Source organism: Lagopus leucura, unplaced genomic scaffold (assembly GCF_019238085.1).
Source record: "Lagopus leucura isolate 7727_CA_CO unplaced genomic scaffold, USGS_WTPT01 157-0_obj-0_obj, whole genome shotgun sequence".
In the NCBI taxonomy this organism is placed as follows: domain Eukaryota; kingdom Metazoa; phylum Chordata; class Aves; order Galliformes; family Phasianidae; genus Lagopus; species Lagopus leucura.
The window spans coordinates 53,583-73,778 of record NW_024962412.1 but is presented as its reverse complement, the minus strand read 5'-3'; the positions used below and the strand labels follow the sequence as shown (position 1 = coordinate 73,778).

At 57.5% G+C, this 20,196-nt stretch overlaps 4 protein-coding genes across 4 annotated transcripts; 2 read left to right on the top strand and 2 right to left on the bottom strand.

The window, feature by feature from the left end:
• Nucleotides 1-796: 796 nt before the first annotated feature.
• Nucleotides 797-3,410, bottom strand: CD14 (CD14 molecule). Its single transcript, XM_042890659.1, has 2 exons — nucleotides 3,333-3,410; nucleotides 797-2,546 (listed from the first exon to the last, which is right to left on the bottom strand). Exon 2 carries the CDS (start codon nucleotides 2,534-2,536, stop codon nucleotides 1,100-1,102), a length of 1,437 nt encoding a protein of 478 aa, XP_042746593.1. The 5' UTR covers nucleotides 2,537-2,546; nucleotides 3,333-3,410; the 3' UTR covers nucleotides 797-1,099.
• Nucleotides 3,411-4,131: 721 nt separating this feature from the next.
• Nucleotides 4,132-10,436, top strand: TMCO6 (transmembrane and coiled-coil domains 6). The gene is made up of 12 exons (XM_042890660.1): nucleotides 4,132-4,210; nucleotides 4,317-4,438; nucleotides 4,663-4,772; nucleotides 4,848-5,031; nucleotides 5,849-5,953; nucleotides 6,542-6,627; nucleotides 7,152-7,268; nucleotides 7,758-7,869; nucleotides 7,958-8,132; nucleotides 8,607-8,701; nucleotides 9,227-9,394; nucleotides 9,884-10,436. Exons 1-12 carry the CDS (start codon nucleotides 4,132-4,134, stop codon nucleotides 10,055-10,057), a joined length of 1,527 nt encoding a protein of 508 aa, XP_042746594.1. The 3' UTR covers nucleotides 10,058-10,436.
• On the bottom strand, nucleotides 10,360-11,733 carry NDUFA2 (NADH:ubiquinone oxidoreductase subunit A2). The gene is made up of 3 exons (XM_042890661.1): nucleotides 11,597-11,733; nucleotides 11,414-11,520; nucleotides 10,360-10,547 (listed from the first exon to the last, which is right to left on the bottom strand). The coding sequence occupies exons 1-3, from the start codon at nucleotides 11,698-11,700 to the stop codon at nucleotides 10,456-10,458; spliced, it is 303 nt and encodes a 100-aa protein (XP_042746595.1). The 5' UTR covers nucleotides 11,701-11,733; the 3' UTR covers nucleotides 10,360-10,455.
• An 81-nt stretch (nucleotides 11,734-11,814) lies between these two features.
• IK (IK cytokine) lies at nucleotides 11,815-20,051 on the top strand. Its single transcript, XM_042890658.1, has 20 exons — nucleotides 11,815-11,876; nucleotides 12,238-12,304; nucleotides 12,455-12,547; nucleotides 12,988-13,047; nucleotides 13,588-13,755; nucleotides 13,840-13,954; nucleotides 14,202-14,272; nucleotides 14,375-14,421; nucleotides 14,593-14,756; nucleotides 14,863-14,971; nucleotides 15,384-15,423; nucleotides 15,846-16,029; nucleotides 16,337-16,355; nucleotides 16,930-17,008; nucleotides 17,320-17,400; nucleotides 17,811-17,868; nucleotides 18,305-18,393; nucleotides 18,692-18,800; nucleotides 19,385-19,419; nucleotides 19,765-20,051. The coding sequence occupies exons 1-20, from the start codon at nucleotides 11,861-11,863 to the stop codon at nucleotides 19,790-19,792; spliced, it is 1,632 nt and encodes a 543-aa protein (XP_042746592.1). The 5' UTR covers nucleotides 11,815-11,860; the 3' UTR covers nucleotides 19,793-20,051.
• The last annotated feature ends 145 nt before the right edge of the window (nucleotides 20,052-20,196 follow it).

Genomic DNA, 20,196 nt, shown 5'->3' with positions numbered 1-20,196 from the left:
TGGGGAAGCTGGCTGCCCATGGTCTGGATGGGCGCACGCTGTGCTGGGTGAAACACTGGCTGGATGGCCAGGCCCAAGGAGTTGTAGTCAGTGGAGTTAAATCCAATTGGCAACCAGTCATGAGCGGTGTGCCCAGGGCTCGGTACTGGGGCTGCTTCTGTTTAACATCTTTATTAACCATCTTGATTAGGGGATTGTGTGCACCCTCAGTAAGTTCATGGACTACACCAAGTTTGGAGGGAGTGTGATCTGCCTGAGGGGAGAAAGGCACTACAGAGGGACCTGGATAGACTGGGTCGAGGTAAACAGTATCAGTTTCAATAGGCCAAGTGTCGGGTCCTGCATTTTGGTCACAGCAACCCCAGGCAACCCTACAGGCTTGGGGAGGAGTGGCTGAAAAGCTGCCTGATGGAAAGGGACCTTGGTGTGCAGATGGACAGTGGGCTGAATATGAGCCAGCAGTGTGCCCAGGTGGCCAAGAAGGCCAGTGGCATCCTGGCTTGGATCAGGAATGGAGTGGTGACCAGGACCAGGGAAGTCATCCTGCCCTGCACTTGGCACTGGTGAGGCCTCACCTCCAGTGCTGCATTCAGCTTTAGGCACCTCAGTAATGAAAGGACATGGAGGTGCTGGAGCAGGTCCAGAGAAGGGCAACAAGGCTGGGGAAGGGATTGGAGAATGTGGCCTGTGAGAGAGACTGAAGGAACTGGGGCCGTTTGGTCTGGGGAAGAGGAGGATGAGAGGAGACCTTATTGCTCCCTTCCAATATCTGAAAGGTGATTGCAGCAGAGCGGGGTTGGTCTCTTCTTGCTGGTGGCAGGTGAGAGGACAAGGGGAAATGGCCTCAAGTTGTGCCAGGGGAGGTTTAGCTTGGATATCAGGACAAACTTATTTACGGAAAGGGTTGTTAAGCACTGGAATAGGCTCCCCAGGGAGGTGGTTGAGTCACCATCTCTGAATGCGTTCAACAATCATCTGCATGTGGTGCTCAGGGACATGACCTAGCGGAGCGCTGTAAGCGTTCGGGTAGCATGGTGAGGTTGCAGTTGGACTCGATCTCAGGAGGTCTTTTCCAACCTTAATGCTTCTAAGAGGATTTTCAAAGCTTGTGTTGGAAAGCCACCACCGCTGCAGGACAGCGCTGGGTGCAGTCCTGCTCCACAGCATCCTCCCGTGGCCCCTGGCCACACAACCACCTGGGCCGTGCCCTCCGCGCCCACAGCAGCCCGCCAGCCACGGCCACGCAGAGCAGCGCCAGGCCCGTGCAGACAGGAGCCAGCACGGCGGCGGGGCTGCAGCGCAGCAGGGAGGCAGGCACGTCCCGCAGCAGCACGCCCCGGTAGCGGGCAGGCGCGTGGCACACGTAGCCCTGCGGCCAGCCCTGCCCCAGGCACCCCGCGGCCGCCAGCGCCTGCACGGCCCCGGCCCCATGGCAGGTGCAGTTGAAGGGGTTCCCGGCCACGGCCACATCTTGCAGGCGCTCCAGCAGCTGCACCTCGTCCTGCGGCAGCTCCGCGATCAGGTTGTCGTCCAGGTGCAGGGTGTGCAGCGCGGGGCAGCCCCGGATGGACGGCACGGCCGGCAGAGCGTTGCGGCTGAGGAGGAGCATCTGCAGGGAGCGCAGGGAGATGTCTGCAGCGTGGAGGCGGTTGGAGCTCAGGTCCAGCACCTCCAGAGTGGGGGGCAGAGGTGTGAGCACTTCGTCCAAGCCGGCGTTGGACAAGTTAAGGATGCGGAGGGTCGCCGGCCACTGGCAGGAGGACGAAGGCGCACCGGCGCTGAGCGCGTTGTGGCTGAGATCCAGGTGCTGCAGCTCGCCCAGCAGCCGCACGCCGCCACACACAGCGTGGTACGACGTCAGGTGGTTGTGCTGCAGGCTCAGCACCTGCAGCTGCGTAAAGGCCCCCCGGCAGAAGGCGGGCGCCAGGCCATCGTCCCCCAGGCTGTTATGCGCCAGGTCCAGCGAGCGCAGGGCCCGCAGCACCCGGCCCACGGCGCAGGGCAGCACGGCCAGGTGTGACGCAGTGACTGACAGCTCCTGCAGGGCTCCCAGCCAGCGGCTGAGCGGGGACAGGTCCTGCTCACGGCCCTCCAGCGCGGCAGCCGTCACGTTGTGGAAGCGCAGTGACAGGATAGGCAAGGCCCGGCCCGCCATGTCTGCCCAGCTGCTCCTCCCCACGAAGCTGCAGCTCTCGAACGCCATCTCCTGCACCCGAGTGTAGGAGAAGAACTGCAGGACGCGGGCCAGGAGGACCTCGGGAACCAGAAGGTCCGAAAAAACGATCTTCCTGATTTCCAGGCTGCCAAGCATGTCAATGGTGGAGTCGTCCAGGTCCTTGATGGGGAAGTCAGCGTATTTCTCCAGTTCTCCCCCCTGGAACTCCACGGTGGAGGCGGCGAGGCACTGGATGACGCTCCCGGCGCTCTGCTCGGTCAGCCTGTAGCACAGGCAGTACTCCTGCGTGCGGTTGAAGACGCACCGGCCCTCGGCCTGCTGCAGCCCCAGCACCAGGAGCAGCAGAGCGGCCTCACGCATGGCGAGCAGCCTGGGAAGGAGATGGCGGTGAGCCATGGGACCGCGGCCAATGGGTTCTGCAGAGCAGCCCTGACGGAGCCCACGCTGCCCTCACCTCTCCTCCTGCAGCTGGTGGGTGCAATCAGCGGCATGACGCCCTGCCTGCTCCACCTGTGCCATCACTCCCGTGTGGCACTGCTCTGAGCCCAAAAGGAGATCTCAGCGGGAGCAGGGCTGGAGATGGGGCACACTGCCGCTGGCTGCTGTCCACAACCGGCTGGGAAACATCATGGATTTGGAGAAGTGAGAGGTGCTGAGCAATGCACAACAGAGCCAGAGCCGCCAGTTTGAGCAAAGGACGGGGCAGCCACAGCTCTGTTTGTTTCCGTGCAATCCGGGGCAGGAAATTGCAAAAGAGGGCCTCATACTTTCCTTCTGATCCAGGGATCTTATTCATTACCAGCCCCAAGGGGAGAGCAGAAAATCATTTCTGAGGATGTCCGTACACCCCTGCCGGCACCACGTACCGTTCTGCTGCCCGAATAACTGCAGGCTCTTAGCGGGGGCAGAAATCAAAAGTACTCCCGAGCTCCCAAGTATGCACTGACTCAGCTCCACCAAAGGGTGGTGTGAAGGAGCCGGGGGGGCTCCGCTGCAGCTCTCCGCCCGCTCCAGCCCAGCGCAGCCCCAGCCCTTACCGCGAGCCTCACAAATCCCAGGGGTCGGAGTTCACCCCGCGCCCACCGTCCGGGGGTCCTCGCGTCCGGCCGCGCCCACCTCTCCCCCCCGACCGCAGGTGAGCCGCGCTGTGTCTCACCGGGCAGCTCCGGCACGGCTTTCCGCGCCCCGCCGTGCTTCCTCCAGCTGCTGCCAAGATCCGACAGCGGTGCCAAAAGCTCCGCGCCCGCTGCTCCCCTGCCTCCAGCTCAGCGCAGCGGCACCACACACAGGTGCCTCCCAACCCCGCCGGCACTTTTTAGCCTCCGTCCTGCCCCGCTTTGTTTTAGCGGCACCTCCCGCCCGCTCGACGCAGCAGGCAGACAGCACCGCCCGTGCTGCGAGGCTCTCCGTCCCGACCGCTTCCTGAGTGGGACGGGGCCACTGTGCCATGGGAAGCAGCGGGCGAGCACTTCTGCTTCGCGTGCCTCCGCCGAGGGCTGCCCCGACGTGCGCACCTCGGGGCCCCCGTGTGCGTGCCGCACCCCACGAGGGACGGAAATGGCCGCAGCACCGAGAGAAAGCTAGCCGAGCTTCATCTCCCCGCAGCTCCGCGGGAGACCCGCGCTGCTTTCACTTCCATCCCGCGATGCCCCTTCCCCGCTCACAGCAAAGCGCTGAGGGCGGTGAGGCGCAGAGAGGCGGCGGCGCCCCGTCCGTGCAGGCAGCCAAGGTCTGGCTGGATGGGCTGCGAGCACGGATGGGTGCGGGTGTCGCTGTGCTCTGCGGGGGCTGGGACTGCACGGCCTTCGGGGGTCCCTTCCAACACAAACGGTTCTGTGACTCCATGACAACCCCTCCCAGACACCGCCAGCAGCGCCCGGCAGTGCGGGGTGGGAAGCGCCGGATCCGGTCACGCAGCGCCGCGCCCCGCCCCCGGCCCCGCTCCTCCCGCGGCAATGTGGGAGCGGCGGCGCGGGGCCGGGCCCGGGGGCGGCGCGGAGGAGCTGCGGGCGCGGCGGCGGGAGCGGGAAGCAGGTGGGGAACGGGGCCGCGGGAGCGGGGGGGGGGGTGCGGCGCGGCGCGGCGCGGCGGTCGCCCCGGCTCGGAGCTGCGGGGTCAGACCGCGCCGCTCTGCACGCAGCGCTCCGCAAGGCCCGGCGGGCGCAGCAGCTGGTCAGCAAGCGGCTCCTGCGGGAGGACGAGGCGGAGCGCGGGCAGGATGGCGCGGAGCGGGCCGTGCTGGACCCGGTCCTGCAGGGCGAGGTGAGTGCGGGGTCGTCGTAAGGGCGGTAGGACGAGGGGCGGTGGCCTCACGTTGTGGCAGGGAGGGTCGGGTCGGGTGTTAGGAACCGGCTGAGCCGCACGGGGCGGTGCGCCGGGTACGGGACACGGGCGGTGCGGGCGGTGCGCGCGGTGCGGCTGGATTCACTGATTTCGGTGGCCTTCGGGGGTGAATCTTAACCCTGGTGCCGCACCGATGTGGGCAGGTCTCCGAGCTGCTCAGAGGCGTGCAGAGGGGCTCCGAGGATCGGAGAGGGTGGCTGACACGCCTCCGCCGGGCCCTGCAGAGCAAAGAGACGCAGCAGGAGTTTGTCAGGTGAGCGCAGCCCGGCCCTGCGGGGCCGCCCGGCCCATTGCACGCAGGCAGCAGCAGCTGGGGATGTGCCCGCAGGCTGGACGGAGCGGTGCGGACGCTGGTCGGGCTGTTCACCTGCAGCCTGCCCGATGTGCAGCTGGAGGCTGCCCGCTGCCTGCACGAGCTGTCCCACTCCAGCGATGCTGCCGTGGCTGAGGCGTGCGTCCCCGTCACCTCCTACCTCCTCACCTACCTCTCGGGACACAGCGTCGAGCTCATGGTAAGGTCCATGCGCGCGTTGTCCTCTCTGGCTCCCAGTAAACCTCCCAGTTTTGGCCAGCTGGAGCCTGCTGTGGCTCATATGGAGGTGTTGGTTTAAAGGGACTCTCTGGAAGTCTCTGTTCCAACCTTCTCCGTGGAGCAGGACTGTCCACAGTGCTGGCCCAGCTGTGGCTTTGCCTGGCCCAGTCTTGGAACACACGAGTGTGGAGACCCCTGTCCCAAAAACTTTGTTTCCATCATGTTTATGCCTTCCAGGTAGCTGCAGGCTGATGGTAAATGTTCCCAAGCTGCCCCTAGGCCAAACAAACCCGGCCCAGCACTCCTGGCCTGCCCTGTAACCCTTTGTCCTGCCTCAGCCTCGCTGGCATCACCACTGGTGATCACCTGGGCTGGTGTGGGGCAGTGCTGAGGTATAACCCAAGCTCAGGGGAACAAAAGCACTCAGCAGCTTTGCCTCATTTGCAGTCAGTTCCTTTGTGTAGCCCTGTGAGCCCCCTGCAGCTACAGGCTGTTTGTGGAAGTGGGGGGCTGTGGGTCTCTGACTACCAACAGCAGGCATGTGGCCAGGCCCCTGATGCTCTCTGGGCCTGGCAGTGCCCACAGAAGCTGTGGCTGGAGGTGGACAGTGAAGCAGCACTGGGAGATTCCTGCAGAGACCACGGCACTGGAGGGGAAGGCTGAGCTCTGCTGGGAATGGGGGTAGCTGGGAGAGGCCAGCAATACCCCTCCGTGTTTGCCCCCCTGGAGCCAGTCCTGCTCAGGTGGAGGGTGGCCAGGCTTGCATGGACGGGATGACCTGCTCTTGGGTGTTTCAGGAGCTGTGTTTGTACACACTGGGCAACCTGGTAGTGGAGAGCGAAGTTGTGAGGAAGAAGCTTCTGCCTCAGGGCATTATTCCAGTGCTGGCATCCTGCATCCAGGTGCGTCAAGTAGCTCTTCCCATGCCCTTCCCCATAGAGACCTTTTCGTAGGCCTTTCAGACACTGAATTACCAGCCCTCCTTCCAGATAAGTAGAGACCCTTCTGCACAGGGCTGTGCTCTTGTGTGTGGAGGTCTCTTCTGGGCTCCCTGCACTGCTCTTTGGGGGCTCAGGTTACCACCTGGTGCCCCTCTCCAGATGAACATCTTGTGTCCATCATCACCACGGCCTTCAGATATTCTCTAATGCTGTAGGCTTCTTCCCTCGGTGCAGTTTGGGCCCGGCAGGTTTAGGCCAGCGCAGTGAGCAGGGCTGCCACCTGCAGATCTAAGTGTGCAGAGCAGCGCTGCTGCCGTGTTTGGCTCCTGAATCCCTACAACTGCAGCCCCTGTGAATGTGAGGGGGACACAGCAGCTCAGCTTAGGTGCAGCCTGTTCACGTGAGGCCTGAGCTGGTGTTAACCACTCCCAGTCTGCTCCTGTGGAAGGCTGTGTCACGTGAAAGCGTTGCCCTTTTGGTGCCATGCAGCTGGTGCCTTGGGCTTCCTGGCTCTGCTGTGGGTGTCACCTGTGTTCTGTTTGGTCGCAGTCCCCGCACGAGGCTGTGCTGGAAGGTCTGGGTTACGTCTTGTCACAACTCCTCCAAGCCAAGGAAGCCCCTGCAGAGATCATTCCGTGAGTCTGAGCTTCGTACCCTGCACCAGCGTTTGCCCTGGGGCCCTGTGTGGTATTTGCGTGCCAGGGACGATGATGCATTTCCCATCCCAGTGATGTTAATAATTCAGAGCAGTCTCTGAGCTCTGAAGGCTGTTTTGCAGATCAGGGTGCCAGGCGTGACTCTTTTCCCCCAGCTTAATCTGAGTGGATAGCTCTGGTATTTCACTAAAGGACACTATTGAACGGGGTAGGCCAGCGGGGAAATTCTGGCTGTTTTTCTTTGGAAAAGATCAGCTCTGACAGCCCCCAGTGCCAAAAATGTGACTGCAGCCAAGGTGTTTGAGTGCCCCCAGGCCCTGCCACTGTCAGGGGAGCTTTGCATCGTGCCTTGGTGATGCTGAGATTGTAGCCCTTGTTCAAGAGCCTCTTCCAGGAGTGTTTTTGGAGCTGCCCAGATGTTATGGCTGATCTGTCCCCATCACTTATCTGTCCTGCTGCTGCTCCAGCTGGTGCCTCCATTAACTCTGCTATTCTGATTCCAGCTTCGTTCTGGACTCTGTTCTCCCCCAGCACATGCTTCGACTGGTTTGCTCTGGCCTCAAGTTTGGGACAGGAGCCGCAGTAGAGTTTGCATGGTGCCTCCACTACATTGTTTGTAGGTAAAGGTTTTTTATCCTCAAGTTGAGTTCCCTGGGGGCAGCTAAGCACAGAAGAACAAAGGCTGTGCTGGCTGAAGCACAAGCCTGCGTGGAGCCCATGGTTGTGGATTGGGATCCTGTATTGCCTCCCCTCACTCCTTTCCCTTTGGAAAGCATTTTCTCTCCCATCCTGGGCATTCCCAACATCCTATCTCTTAGCACACGTGCTGTTTGCAGGATTTATGATTTCATGTACAGGGTGGTAACAGATTATAAACTCAAGGCTGTTCCTAGCGCTCTGAAAACCCCTTGATTGCCTCCCCACATGTGGGTTTGTGTCCTCTCCCCAAGAAAAGCTCCTCGAGCTGCCATGGTTGGCTTAGCACCACCCATCCAGCCTGACTACTGCCAGCCGTCTCTGCCCCAGTGAAGGGAAAGGACAGTGTGGGTAGTTGGAGAAGGAGCAGGGCTGTTGTTTCTGACCTACGTAGATGATGTTTTATTTTGCAGCCATACAGCCAACGTGGAGCTGATGTCGCTGGGGGCCGTGCCTGCTCTTACCTCGCTCTTGTGTGACATCGCTTCTGAAATCTCCCCAAGCGATTCTGAGGGCCTGGAGCTGGTAAGACACAGGCGGGATGCTGGCCTTTCTTCTCGTTGCTTTGGGGATGTGGGCTGACTGAAAGGCAGTGTCTGTCACGCTGCCAAAGCTCATCTGCCCGGTTCTGCGGTGCCTCGGCAATCTGCTCGCGGAGGAGACGGGTCGTGAAGCCCAGCCCCAGGACGAGCGCCTGCTTGTGGCCCTGTTCATCATCATGCATTGCTACCTGCAGCAGCACCCGTTCCTCATACCAGAGAGTCTCTGGCTTCTGAACAACCTCACAGGTGAGCGTCTCAGTGAGGCTGTAAGCAGAGCTTGAGCTGCTACTGCCAGGATCTGCCCTGACTGACTGCAGGCATGGAGGAGGTCGTTGCATGGTGACACCGCCAGACCCTGAGGGACCGCCAGGTGCTGTCTCAAATCACACGGACGGAGTGCTTTGGGGATGGAAAAGTGCTCCTTTGTAAGGTGTAACAGCCCGTAAGGTGTAATACTACCGAATTAGCCAGGCTCTTCCCCTCATGCACATTTCCCCCTTGTCTGAGTTCCCAGGGTAGGTTTTGAGTTTGGTAAGATGCAGTGAGAATCTGTCTGCTGGCGCTTGGTGTGTCTAAGCTGGTCTGTCCTGTGCTGTGAGCGCACCTTGCACTTGCCAAGAGCAGTCAGCACATACCAAGAGCAGTCAGCACATACCAAGTCTGTCCCTCCCGCATCAAGGCCTTGATTTTATTAATGCATCTATTCTGTGCCCATTGTAGCGGATGAGCCCTTCTTCTGCTCTGCTCTGCTCTCTATGGACTTGCTCCCAGCCCTGCTGCAGCTCCTGCCGCATTCCCAGACAGTGAGCACGTTGGTAAGGCCTTGCTTTGTGCCCCACATCTATGGGAAGCTCTGAACTTTCACAAACGAGTCGTGTGCGCGTAGTGCTCAGGTTGAAGTTGGCTTGGGACAGTGTTAACAACTTGGTAGAAAGTCTGATGTGCTGGTAATGCCACGTCTGTGTCCTCCAAAGTCAATTCTGCCTTGTCAGTTTTGTCCTGGCAGAGGGATCCCCTGCCTGGTCCTAATCCTGAGGGCCCAGGACAGATGCTGACTTGGGGCCACGCCTGTCAGCACTTGGGGTGGGCCACTGTCTTTTGGGAGACTGTAAAGCTGAAGGGAAGGGTCTGAAGGGATGCTCTCCTAAGGGGTGGATTGGTAGTGACTGTTCCAGAGGGATCATGCCGAGAGAAAGCAGGACATGCAGATAAGCAGTGCCTCAGGGGGTGGGAAAAGCTTTTGAAGAGCATTTAAAAGCCACCTGGGAGAACCTGTGGGGAAGAGACAAGGAGTTCTTTGCAGAGCACTCCTTGTTCACTCTCATGGCTTCTCCATGCAGGTCCTGACCGTTCTGTGCAACATAGCAGAGAAGGGCCCAGCCTACTGCCAGCAGCTGCACCAGCAGGCTGCCCTTCCCCTGCTGCTGCACGTTCTCGTGGTACCTGACCCCGAGGTGGTGGGGCAGTGCCTGGAGCTGCTGCACCTCCTCTTCCTGCACTGGCCGCAGGTAGGCCTGGGGCTCATGCCCCACAACGCAGCACAGGATCTTAGGGCAGTGGGTGGGCATTAAGATTTAAACAGAAGAATTTTCAGTTGTTCCTTCTCTCTCCCCACACTCCTGAGACCCAAATACGCATCTGAAGTGGTAAAAAAAACTGCTTTTGTCAGTTGGAATCCCTTCTCTTGTCTCTGGAAGGGCTCCTTTTTGTTGATAATTTTTCTGTGGAGGTTACCTGCTCCCTTTATAAGTCAGTGCTATTATGTGGGAAGGCACTGTTTTCCTTCAGTTGCCCTTACTTCAAACTTTGTGCACTCAGACCAGTGATCAGAATGGATGGATTTACCTGGCTCTGGACTTGTGTGTCTGGCAAATCCCTTCAATCGTGACCCCTGTGCTGAACAAGGGGAATCCAGGCCCAGCACTGACTGGGTGGGCTGCAGGCACCTCAGCCTGGAGCAGCAGCCAGCCTGCTCTTACTTCTCCCTCCTCACATAGGTTGCTGCTGACTTTGTCAAACAAGGAGGGCACCAGATCCTTGAGCAGCACCAGAGCACCCCAGAACTCCAGGAGCGGGTGCGAGTGCTGCTGGAAATGGCCCTGCAGCCCCTGGGTGCCCCTGCATTTAGTTCTTCATCCGCTGCATTGTCCACCTTCTCCCAGATGACATAACCTGCTCTCCTGCTCTGAGGAAGAATAGACCGTTCACTCTGTGCCCTGCTCTCCCACACCACTGCCTGAGGGCTGTTGGGCGGTCAGACTATCTGCGAGCAGCAGTGCTGGCTCTATAGGAATGCTGGTCCTGGTGTCCCTGTCATGGTGTAAGCACTGCCAGGATGCCCTGTGCCTCCCTGCTACGTGGGGCAGAGGCAGAGCTGAGCTGCAACCAGTACAGAAAGGCTCCTGTTGTTGCAGAGGGGATGTACAAATGCTGCTGGATTTACTGCTGCAGTTTTAAACCCAACACGTGATGCTCAGGAGAAGCACGTACATTTATGTGATTAAGTTAAGGATACACGTTTTACATTAAAAATCACAAGTAAAGCATTCAGTACGTTTGCTGGCTGTCTTCACACCTTGCCTTTCACAATGTTCTCCAAGGCCTTGGCTACTTCATCCACACTGAGGTTATGCAGCGACACGCTTTTCTCCTTGCCAAACTCTGCAGAAAAGAGGGAGGGTTAGGCCTTTTTTCTGCTGGAAGAGTGAACCAAGGCCCTGCTTGGGGTTTCCCAGGGCCAACATCACATCTCAGGTCAGCATCACCACCCCCCAGCACTCCTCAGATGCCCTCCTGTGCCCTAGTTACTTTCTCCACCTTCCTCGAGCCCACTGCTCAGCCATTCCTTTGGAGAAACCAAAGTACCCTACCATGTTTGCTCACCTCTTTTTAAAATTGTGGCACTGCAGCTGAGCAGAGGCCACTATGATGTCCCAAAAGTAATCAGCCTAGTTGCTTTTGGCTCATGTAAAGATCCTCACAAACCCCTCAGCAAAACTGCTGAAAAACTCACTGCTCCTATGGTAGCCCTTATTGAGGGCTGTATCTTCCTGCAAATCACAAAGAAGAGACCTGCAGGTGCTGGCACGAGGGGTCTCCTGTTTAAAAGGTTAATACACCTCATCACAGCCTTTCAGTGCTTAAAGGGAACTTATAAACAAGATGGAGGCCGACTTTTTTACACTTTCTGAAAGCAACAGGACAAGGGTGAATGGCTTTAAAAGAGGGGAGATTGAGGTCAGACGCGTGAAAGAAATCCCTTTCCCAGAGGGCTGTGAGTGCCCCGTCCCCGGAGCTGCCCCGTGCCAAGCTGGGCCGGGCAGCCTGAGCTGGGGGTCGGGGCAGGGAAGGACATTTATCTGATGCCGGTGGCTTCGGGACAAAAGCAAAGCCCTTACAGAACAGCCTTCCCACTCCCTTCGTGGCGCTGGCTGAGCACGCAGAGCACAAACGCAGCTCGCAGCAGCACGGAGCTTCTCGCCGCCCAAGCCCCGAGCCCAGCTCTCGCCGCAGAGCGCTCTACTCACCGTACCGCGCCCACAGCCGGGGCTGCACGCCGGAACACTCGCGGATGAGGATGGGGAAGTCGGGGTTCGCCTGCTTCAGCGTCACGTAGTGCTGCTCGATAAACTCCCTGACAAGGTCGGGCGGGCCGTCAGAGCCGCGTACCGCAGCCCCCTGCCCTCCCCCGCAGCCGGCCCCGGGCTCACCTGGCGCCGCGGCTGCCGGCCGAGCGCTGGCACAGATGGACGCGAAGCTCCCGCAGGCTGCGGCCCAAACCGCCCCCGATGCCCCTCACGACCGCCGCCGCCATCTTGCGCGCCGCTCTCTCGCTGCCGGGGCCGGAGGGCGTGGTACCGGCTCTCGGCCAATCGGCGCGCCCGCTCAGCCCACTGGCCAATGGGAGGTGGGGAGAGCGACGGGCACTTCCGGCACTTCCGGTGCGACGGCTGAGGGGAGCGGAGCGGGCAGCAATGCCGGAGAGGGACGGTGAGGGGAACCGGGGGGGCTGCGGGGAGCGGGGAGCGCTGCTGGGGGCTGGGGAGAGGATCGTGGAACGGGGGGCACTGGGGCGGAGCGGGGGGCGGCGGGTGGCGCGGCCCTGTGGCGCGGCCCTGTGGCGTAGCAGCGAAGGGATGGGGCGCTCGGGGGTGGCTGGAACGGCCTAGGAAGGTGGCATCGAGCCTGTGGGACTCGGCGAAGCCGCCGCAGGGTGCGACAGCCCGTTGACGGCTGGCTGTGCCGCAGGGTGCGACAGCCCGGTGACGGCTGGGCCTACCCCCAGCGGGGCCCGTGCCGGAGGGGTTGGCTGCAGAGGCCGGCTCTGAGAGCTGTTCCCTCCCGTCCCCAGGTGAGCCGTTCTCCAACCCCCTGGCCCCCGATGGCCACGATGTGGACGACGCTCACTCCTTCCACCAGTGAGTACTGTGCGGGGATCGGAGCAGGGCGCAGCTCCACGTTCTGCACACACAGCCTGGCAGTGCCCCGCAGGGCACCTGGGCACCTCCTACAGGCAGACCCTCGGAACCTGCCGGGAGGTGATGGTTGCTCTTCTCACTTCCTTGCAGGTCCAAACTCACCAATGAAGACTTTCGAAAGCTTCTCATGACCCCGCGGGCGACGCCAACATCAGCGCCGCCGTCAAAATCTCGCCACCATGAGTGAGTAGGGTGTATTTCGTGGGGCTGTGGGGCACAGCAGAGCCTTCATCCCTCAGGAGCATTGTATCTGTGTGACTCCATAAGTAGTGGAGTATTCAAATGCCTGTGCTAGTAAGTGTGGAGACAGAGCCTGGGGAGCAGATCTGCACCTTGGTTTATGCTGGGGTGTGTATGTTGCATGTGTGTGTTACTAGAGTTAATGTGAGAAACTGGTGGGTCAGAGCTGTTAGAATGTTTTATGTGGTTAAAACCCTAAAGAGGCAGATTAGGTTCTTGCTGAGTGCAGATGTGAACTTTGTCTTCCTCTCCCTGTTGACTTATTGGAGATAATTGGTGCTATTCCTGTCTTTGGGCTTTGTGATGTTCTGCTGTGACTGTTCTGTCGTGCTGCCTGTGTTTGTCTGTGCAGGTTGTACCTGTTGTTTTTTACCCTTTTCCAGGATGCCCCGGGAGTACAATGAAGATGAAGATCCAGCTGCTCGTAGAAGGAAGAAGAAAAGGTAAACATTGAAAGTGATGCATCAGGGCTTTCCCTTTATTTGTTATGTACTTCCCGTGGATGTGACACCTGAGCTTTTGGGCTTCCAAGAACGATGCTTAGTGGCCTGGATTGTTCTGGAGCTTTGGAGCTAAGTTGTATAAGAAGAGCTCAAGATGACTGACTGTCACAGCTCATGGGAACAGATGTGCAATAGCAGCAGTTGGTGGAAGTGCAGCTTTGCCACCAGAAGAAATGGGAGAGGCTCTGTATGCGTCTAGCAGGGTAGAACAGTGCTAGGACACCTGCAGTAGTGACAGTGTCCTTTGGGACACATCTGTGCACTGCCCTCAGATCTTCTCCTTTTGGAAGGGAAAACCGAGCTCCTCGTTACAGCAGCTTTGTCTCATGTGAGATGCTGTGTTCCGCAGTGCTTTAGTTTGTATTTGGAGAAGAGATGGAGAGTGAAACGGGCACATGTTGGGCATTAGAGGCTGTTGCAGGAACAGTGCCCTCAAACGTTGAATGTGTCACTAACGTTGGGCTGTTTCTCCAACCTCAGCTATTATGCAAAGCTGCGCCAGCAGGAGATAGAGCGTGAAAGAGAGTTGGCTGAGAAATACAGGGATCGAGCCAAGGAGAGAAGAGATGGTGTGAACAAAGACTACGAGGAAACAGAGCTGATCAGCACAACTGCAAACTACAGGGCTGTGGGGCCCACTGCAGAGGCGTACGTGAGCTTGTGACGTGGCCTTCTCCTAACAGCCTGCTCCAGAGAGGCTGTCTCATAACAGCCTCCACTTCTGTTGTACAGGGATAAATCTGCTGCAGAGAAGAGGAGACAGTTGATCCAAGAGTCCAAGTTCTTGGGTGGTGACATGGAGCACACTCACTTGGTGAAGGGTCTGGACTTTGCCCTGCTGCAGAAGGTGAGTGCAGATATCCCCGTGCTGCTCTTCTGTGCTTGTGGCCCATCCAGCCGGCAGAGGTGGTGAGGAGGGGGTGGTCGTTGGTGCTGTCAGATGCTGGGATATTGCCATGCACTGCTGGAACGCATCGTCCTTTCATGGAAAGATTTCTGAATGGCTGGGGAACTAGTGGCCGTGGCCTTCCTTGTTGTGATGAACAGCAGTGGTGTGATGTGGTCTGTAATGCACAGGTTTACTCTGTGGCTAGGTACGGGCTGAGATTGCCAGCAAGGAGAAGGAAGAAGAGGAAATGATGGAGAAGCCTCAGAAAGAAACCAAGTGAGTGGTGGAGGGTTTTGTGCTCTGGAGTGCAGCTGCCTCTCAGAGAGGATGATGCAGAGGGGGCGTTGCTTAGCGTGCTGAAGTTCTCTGTCTTTTCAGGAAAGATGAAGATCCTGAGAACAAGATTGAATTTAAGACTCGGTTGGGTAAGGCTGTGTGCATGTGGCTGCGTTGTGTTTTGAATGTGGGAGAAATGCTGAAGCTGACGGAAGGAGGCATATAGTATAGGAATTATGAACTCGAGGGTCCAAGCACGGCTCTTAGGAGCTGATTCTGATGTTTCTGATCAGCTAAACTTGGTTTTCTTTTCCGTTCAGGTCGAAATATCTACCGCATCCTGTTCAAGAACAAAGCCTACGAGAGGAATGAGCTGTTCCTGCCAGGGAGGATGGCCTACGTGGTAGATCTGGATGATGAGTATGCTGACACCGATATTCCCACCACGCTGATCCGGAGCAAGGCTGACTGCCCCACCATGGAGGTACCCGGCCAGCTGCCAGCTTCCTGACTGTGCTGGTTTGACTCGCCTGGAGCAGGGCTCGCCCTCTGCAGAGAGGCAACCACTTCCTTGGGCATTTCTCTTTCAGGCACAGACTACGTTGACCACAAATGACATCGTCATCAGCAAGCTGACACAGATCCTCTCTTATCTCAGGCAAGGAACCCGCAACAAGAAGCTCAAGAAGAAAGATAAAGGTAGGTGCTGAAGGGAGCCAAGTGGAAGGACTCGTGCCTGAAGCCTCTCCTGAGAGAATGAGATCCGTTTTTATTTCCTGCATTCTCTGCACTGTGGGGCAGTGGACTTGGAGGGCGGTGACTTCCTGTTGCAAACACTGCATCCTGAAGGCAGGATGTTCACAACTGAGTAAATGCTGAGAAAGTACAGCCGCAAGAGTGGCTTGTGCTGCTCTGTTTTCTGGTCTTAAGCAGTTCGTTAGGGAAATGCCTTCTGTGGGGGAGGAACTTGATGGACTGCCGAGGTGCTGTGGCGTGGTAACAGAAGGGGAAGCTGGGAGGACGTCCTCCAGGCATGGCACTGTTTGGGCTGGGAAGCAGCACAGGTGGGGTGCGGAACAACGTGCATCTTACTGCTGTTGTGTCCTTGCAGGGAAGCTGGATGAGAAGAAACCCCCTGAAGCTGATATGAAGTAAGTGCCCTTCTGCCACCGCAGGCTGTGGGATCAGAGCTATATGCCTTAATGCCTTTTTGATCGGCTGAGTTTGGAGAGTACTGGGCTTCGTGTGTGTGGAGCAAGCTGCCTCTTTGGACATGCTGTTTGGGCTGCTTTTAAGGCAAGGTGGCTAAGGCTGGAGGCGAGCTTTGTTTTATTTCTTGATTGAGGCAGGCGAGGGCTGTCTCTTGGCCTGGTCCACAAGAGGCAAATTCAACAGATGACAGAAGAGAGCAGAAATGCAGCAATACCTCTGAGAGATGGAGAAGCCCGTTCTAGAGGGCATGCTCAGCTCTCTGTGTTGATGCCGCACCTTCCTTTGTCAGGTTCCAGATCAAAGGGAGGCGGTTGTGGCTTCTCTTACACCACCTGTAAGTGTGGGCTCTTTTCCACTTTAGCATCTTTGAAGACATTGGGGATTATGTCCCGTCCACTGCAAAGATGCCACGGGATAAGGAGCGGGAGAGATACCGCGAGAGAGAGCGGGACAGGGAGCGGGACCGGGACAGGGAGCGCGAGAGGGAGCGGGAGGAGGAGAAGAAGAGGCACAGCTACTTTGAGAAGCCCAAGGCTGATGACGAGGTGAGTGCTTCTGCAGTGTGGTGAGTGTAGCTGTAGGGCTGGTGCGGTCGCACTCCCAGCTGTGCTGTGTTCAGCTCGTGTTGAGCTCTGTCTCTGCAGCTATGGGCTGCTGGGTGCTGGGGTGCTTGTCCTCTCCTTCAGCAGGCAAGGCAAAACTGGCACAGGCCAGTGGCTTTTATGATTTGGCTCTGTGTGCGTGTGATTCCCACGAGCAAACTTAGAAGTGGAGCTGCAAGTCATGCAGCACCATTAGGTGCATGCTTTCAGCCCTCCCAAGTGACACAGTATCTCTCCCTCTTCTTTGCAGCCCGCAGACATTGACAAAGGTGAGTAAAGCTGTGTGTTTGTTTGAATGAGGCTGGACGTTGCAGTGAGGTCACATGGCATTGCATGCTGTTGAACAGCTGCTTGCCTCGCTGTCTTGCTTGAACTCCATTCTCCCAGAAACTGCTGTGACAGAGGGAGTCATCTGCTGTGGGAGGTGGGTAATGGAGTTAAGAGTCTCTTGTCTATGAACTGCTGCAGGTCAGCCCTGGTTGAAGGTATACAAATGCTTTTCTAGTAGCAAATCCACTCATATGACATTATGCCAGCTATAAGCTGAGGAGGATTCAAGTTCTTCCTAGGATCAGCCTTGCATGAATTACCTCTGTATGTGCTCAAACTGAAGTTTGCTGCTCAGTGGTGTTCTCCAGCTTTCCCTCTCCTACTTCGTGTGCAGCCTGTGCTCCTGTCTGCTACCCCATCCCACTGCTGTCCGTCCTGCAGCAGGCTGCCCTAGGCTGCCCTAAAGCTGCCCTAAAGCTGCATGAACTGATCATACAGAAAGAGGCTCTTTCCAGGTGTAATATGGTGAGCTGTTTCCCCCACCAAAACAGCCTGCTGCTCTCTCTGTTCCAGGACCTGGCTCTGCCAAGGAGCTCATCAAGTCCATCAACGAGAAGTTTGCTGGAGCTGCTGGCTGGGAAGGAACAGAGACATATCCTTTACTGTCTGAGCAGCCAGGCCAGACCAGAAGCCAGGGCCAGGCTTCCTCTGTAGGCAAGCTGTGCCTGAGTGGCTATGTGGCTGTCCTTCCTTCCTGTGGGAGGGCTCTTCCTTCTGTAGTAGAGAAATGCCACTTGCACCTTGTTATTTGTTGTAAACCAAACATAAGCTCGGCAGTGTCTGGTTCAGTTGTGTTGGGGCAGGTGTCTGCTGTGTGTAGGGGAATCTGCTGTTCGCCTCGCTGTGCTCAGCCCTTAGCTGTACATAAGCCTATCTGCTGCTGTTTTCCTTCACTGTTGTCACATTGAAGAAGCCAGAAGACAAGAAGCAGCTGGGAGACTTCTTCGGCATGTCCAACAGCTATGCAGAGTGCTACCCTGCTACGTAAGGGAGCAGCAAGAAGCTGTGGGTTGGGAGCAGGGTGCACCAAGGGGTCACTGTTCTCTAGCAGCAGGAGCTTGCTCACCAGCCCCACAGCTCCTTGCTGGAAGGAGAAGGCCTTCAATTGGCTGTGGTGCCTTGCCAGTCTATGCAACTTTTTGGTAAAATGCTCCTTGTGTCTCTTCTTTGGAACCTTCTGCTCCTCAGTGCTAGGGGAAAGCAGAGATGGCTGAGAATCTTCTGGGTTGGAGGGCCTTCTCTCTGGTTAGCTTAGTTTTCAACCTGGGGACATGAGAGATACCTGTCATGAGCTCACTGCCTCGTTACTATTGACACCTGACTCCAAGATCCTGATCTGTGACTCAGAGACCTACTCTGAGCATTTGCTGTGCCTTTTTGTTTTCCCCATACAGAATGGATGATATGGCTGTGGACAGTGATGAAGAGGTAGACTACAGCAAGATGGATCAGGTAGGCTGCCATAAGCCGAGGCCAGACAGTGAACTAGGTATCACTGCAGGCCTAGAGGGTCCCACTGGAGAGAAAGCAGGCTTGTGTAAAGCACTGAATACCAGGAGCTGGGTGCTGGTTGTGGTTTGGGGCTTGCCAAGCTACTGTGTGCTTGGGTCTAGGTGAGATCTGTTGTCCCAAAGAGCAAACGTGCTGCTTTATGGCTCTTGGGAAGAGGTCTGGTAATGTATGCTCATCTATTTCAGTTCCCATTTCCATGGGATTTCCTGGCTTGGTCTTCCAGGGGAGGAGATCTTAGAGCCAGGTCCATACTGGATGCATGGATCTGTTGAACTGGGACTGATGACAGTCTGAGATCTTGCGGGCGTACAAAAGGCATGAAAAGTCCTGGCCGCTGTCAGCTGAGGAGCTGCTGAATCATCTCTGTTTGCTGCAGGGTAACAAGAAGGGGCCTTTGGGCCGCTGGGACTTCGATACCCAGGAGGAATACAGTGAATACATGAACAACAAAGAGGCTCTGCCCAAGTGAGTGCAGCACTTGTGAAGTGCTAGATCAGCTGAGCAATTGATTGTGGGTGGGAATGGCAGTAGCTCCCAAACCCAGGTGTTGGGGGAGCACCGACACTGAATGAAAAAGCTTGTGAGGGGGAGGAACCATGGATCCTGGGCTTGGTGACTTGCCTTTGCTCTGAGGAATGCCTGCCCAGCCCGTTTCCAGGGTGCTAAGCTGGCTCGGTGCAGTACAGGCTTGTGGCTGGGTCAGATGTATCTGTTCCAGCACCTCAGAAGTGCACAAGCGCTGAGCTGTCTCATTCCTTCCCAGGGCAGCCTTCCAGTACGGGATCAAAATGTCTGAGGGACGCAAAACCCGTCGCTTCAAGGAGACGAATGACAAGGCGGAGCTGGACCGGCAGTGGAAGAAGATCAGTGCGGTGAGTGCCTGCTGCTGGGGGTGGTTTTTTCATGCTGTGAATTACCAGCCTATCCCTGGGTCAGGAGAGCTCCCATCTAGCTTGCTGTGCTAGGCACTTCTCCTTGGTCTGGCTCATGCCTTTGTGGCCAGGCTTGCTGGGGGGTTTTCTGCTTAGTACTGTGTAGCAAATGGATGTGTCCAAAGGCAGCAGCTCTAAGCTGTTCGGGTGGGCTTGGAGGGGACAGGGCGTGTTCTGTGGCTTCCTGTTTTCTAAGAAGCAGAGCTGGGATGATATCCAAGAGGAGGAGGTCTTGTCAAAATGAGCAGGCCATGAGCACCCCCAGTACTGTGGGGTGGGCTAGGAAAAGGCGAGAACAGATGCTAAACAAAAATGGGACTTGTCTTTGATGGCCAAAATGGAGCAAAGGGAGAACAGGCCAAGTTTATGGACAGCTTGTTGACAACTTTGCTCCAGCTGTAGCCCTCACTGTGTCTTGCACCCTACAGTGCTTCTGCTGCTTGCTTTGTCCTTATGGAGGAAAGGGGCAGTTGGGTAGCTGGCTGTGCACAAAGTATAACAGGCATTTGTGTTTTTTTTCACAGATCATTGAGAAGAGGAAGAAACTGGAGGCTGATGGGTTAGTAAAGTGATCCCTGCTTCTGGCTCAGCAGCGGGGACTGGGGCCGTCTCCTACAAGTCCTCTTGGGGCTGCAGGGGGCAAAGACCTCTCTGCTGCCTCTAGGCAATGGGTCTGGAAGGATGGGGAGAACATTCAGCCCCTCATGTGCTATGCAGGGTACCTCTCTCCTGGGCCTTGGCTGGGGGCAGAGCAGATGTGGGAGGTGATGAGTTTTTGGGCTCTTCATCACAGTCACCTGCTGCGTGCCCTTAGGATGGTGCTTTGCTACTGAGCCCTAGAATGGAGGGGGATTGCTCTCCTTTCCTGCAACCTCACCAGCCTTGTGCCCGTCTCTCTTTCCAGGGTGGAAGTGAAAAGGCCCAAGTACTGAGGCTGTAGCTGCCTGCCTACATCTGATCCTTCTGCTCCTGGAGCCTCGTCCTGCTGGATGCAGTGTTCCCAGTGCGCAGGCATGCCTCGGCGCGGGCTGCCCCTCCTTCACCCCCACACTGGCTGACTTCCCGCTCCGGGCAGCACGCAGAGCCCCAGCCTTGTGCTGTGGGGCTGTGCTGGGGCTCTCTCCTCGAGTTTGTTGTACAGCTTGTGATTTGCAACCCTCGTAGACGTAATAAAATTACATTCAAGGCTTCTGCGCGCGTGTACGTGTGTAGCAGAGCGGTGTTTAGCTCGGCTCAGCGTTGAAGCCTAGGCCGGGGGGTAGGGGGGGGGGCGGGGGGCGAACGAGTCGGACCCGGGTTTCGAGCCGGCGGCCTCCGCATCAGTCAGCCCGGCCGC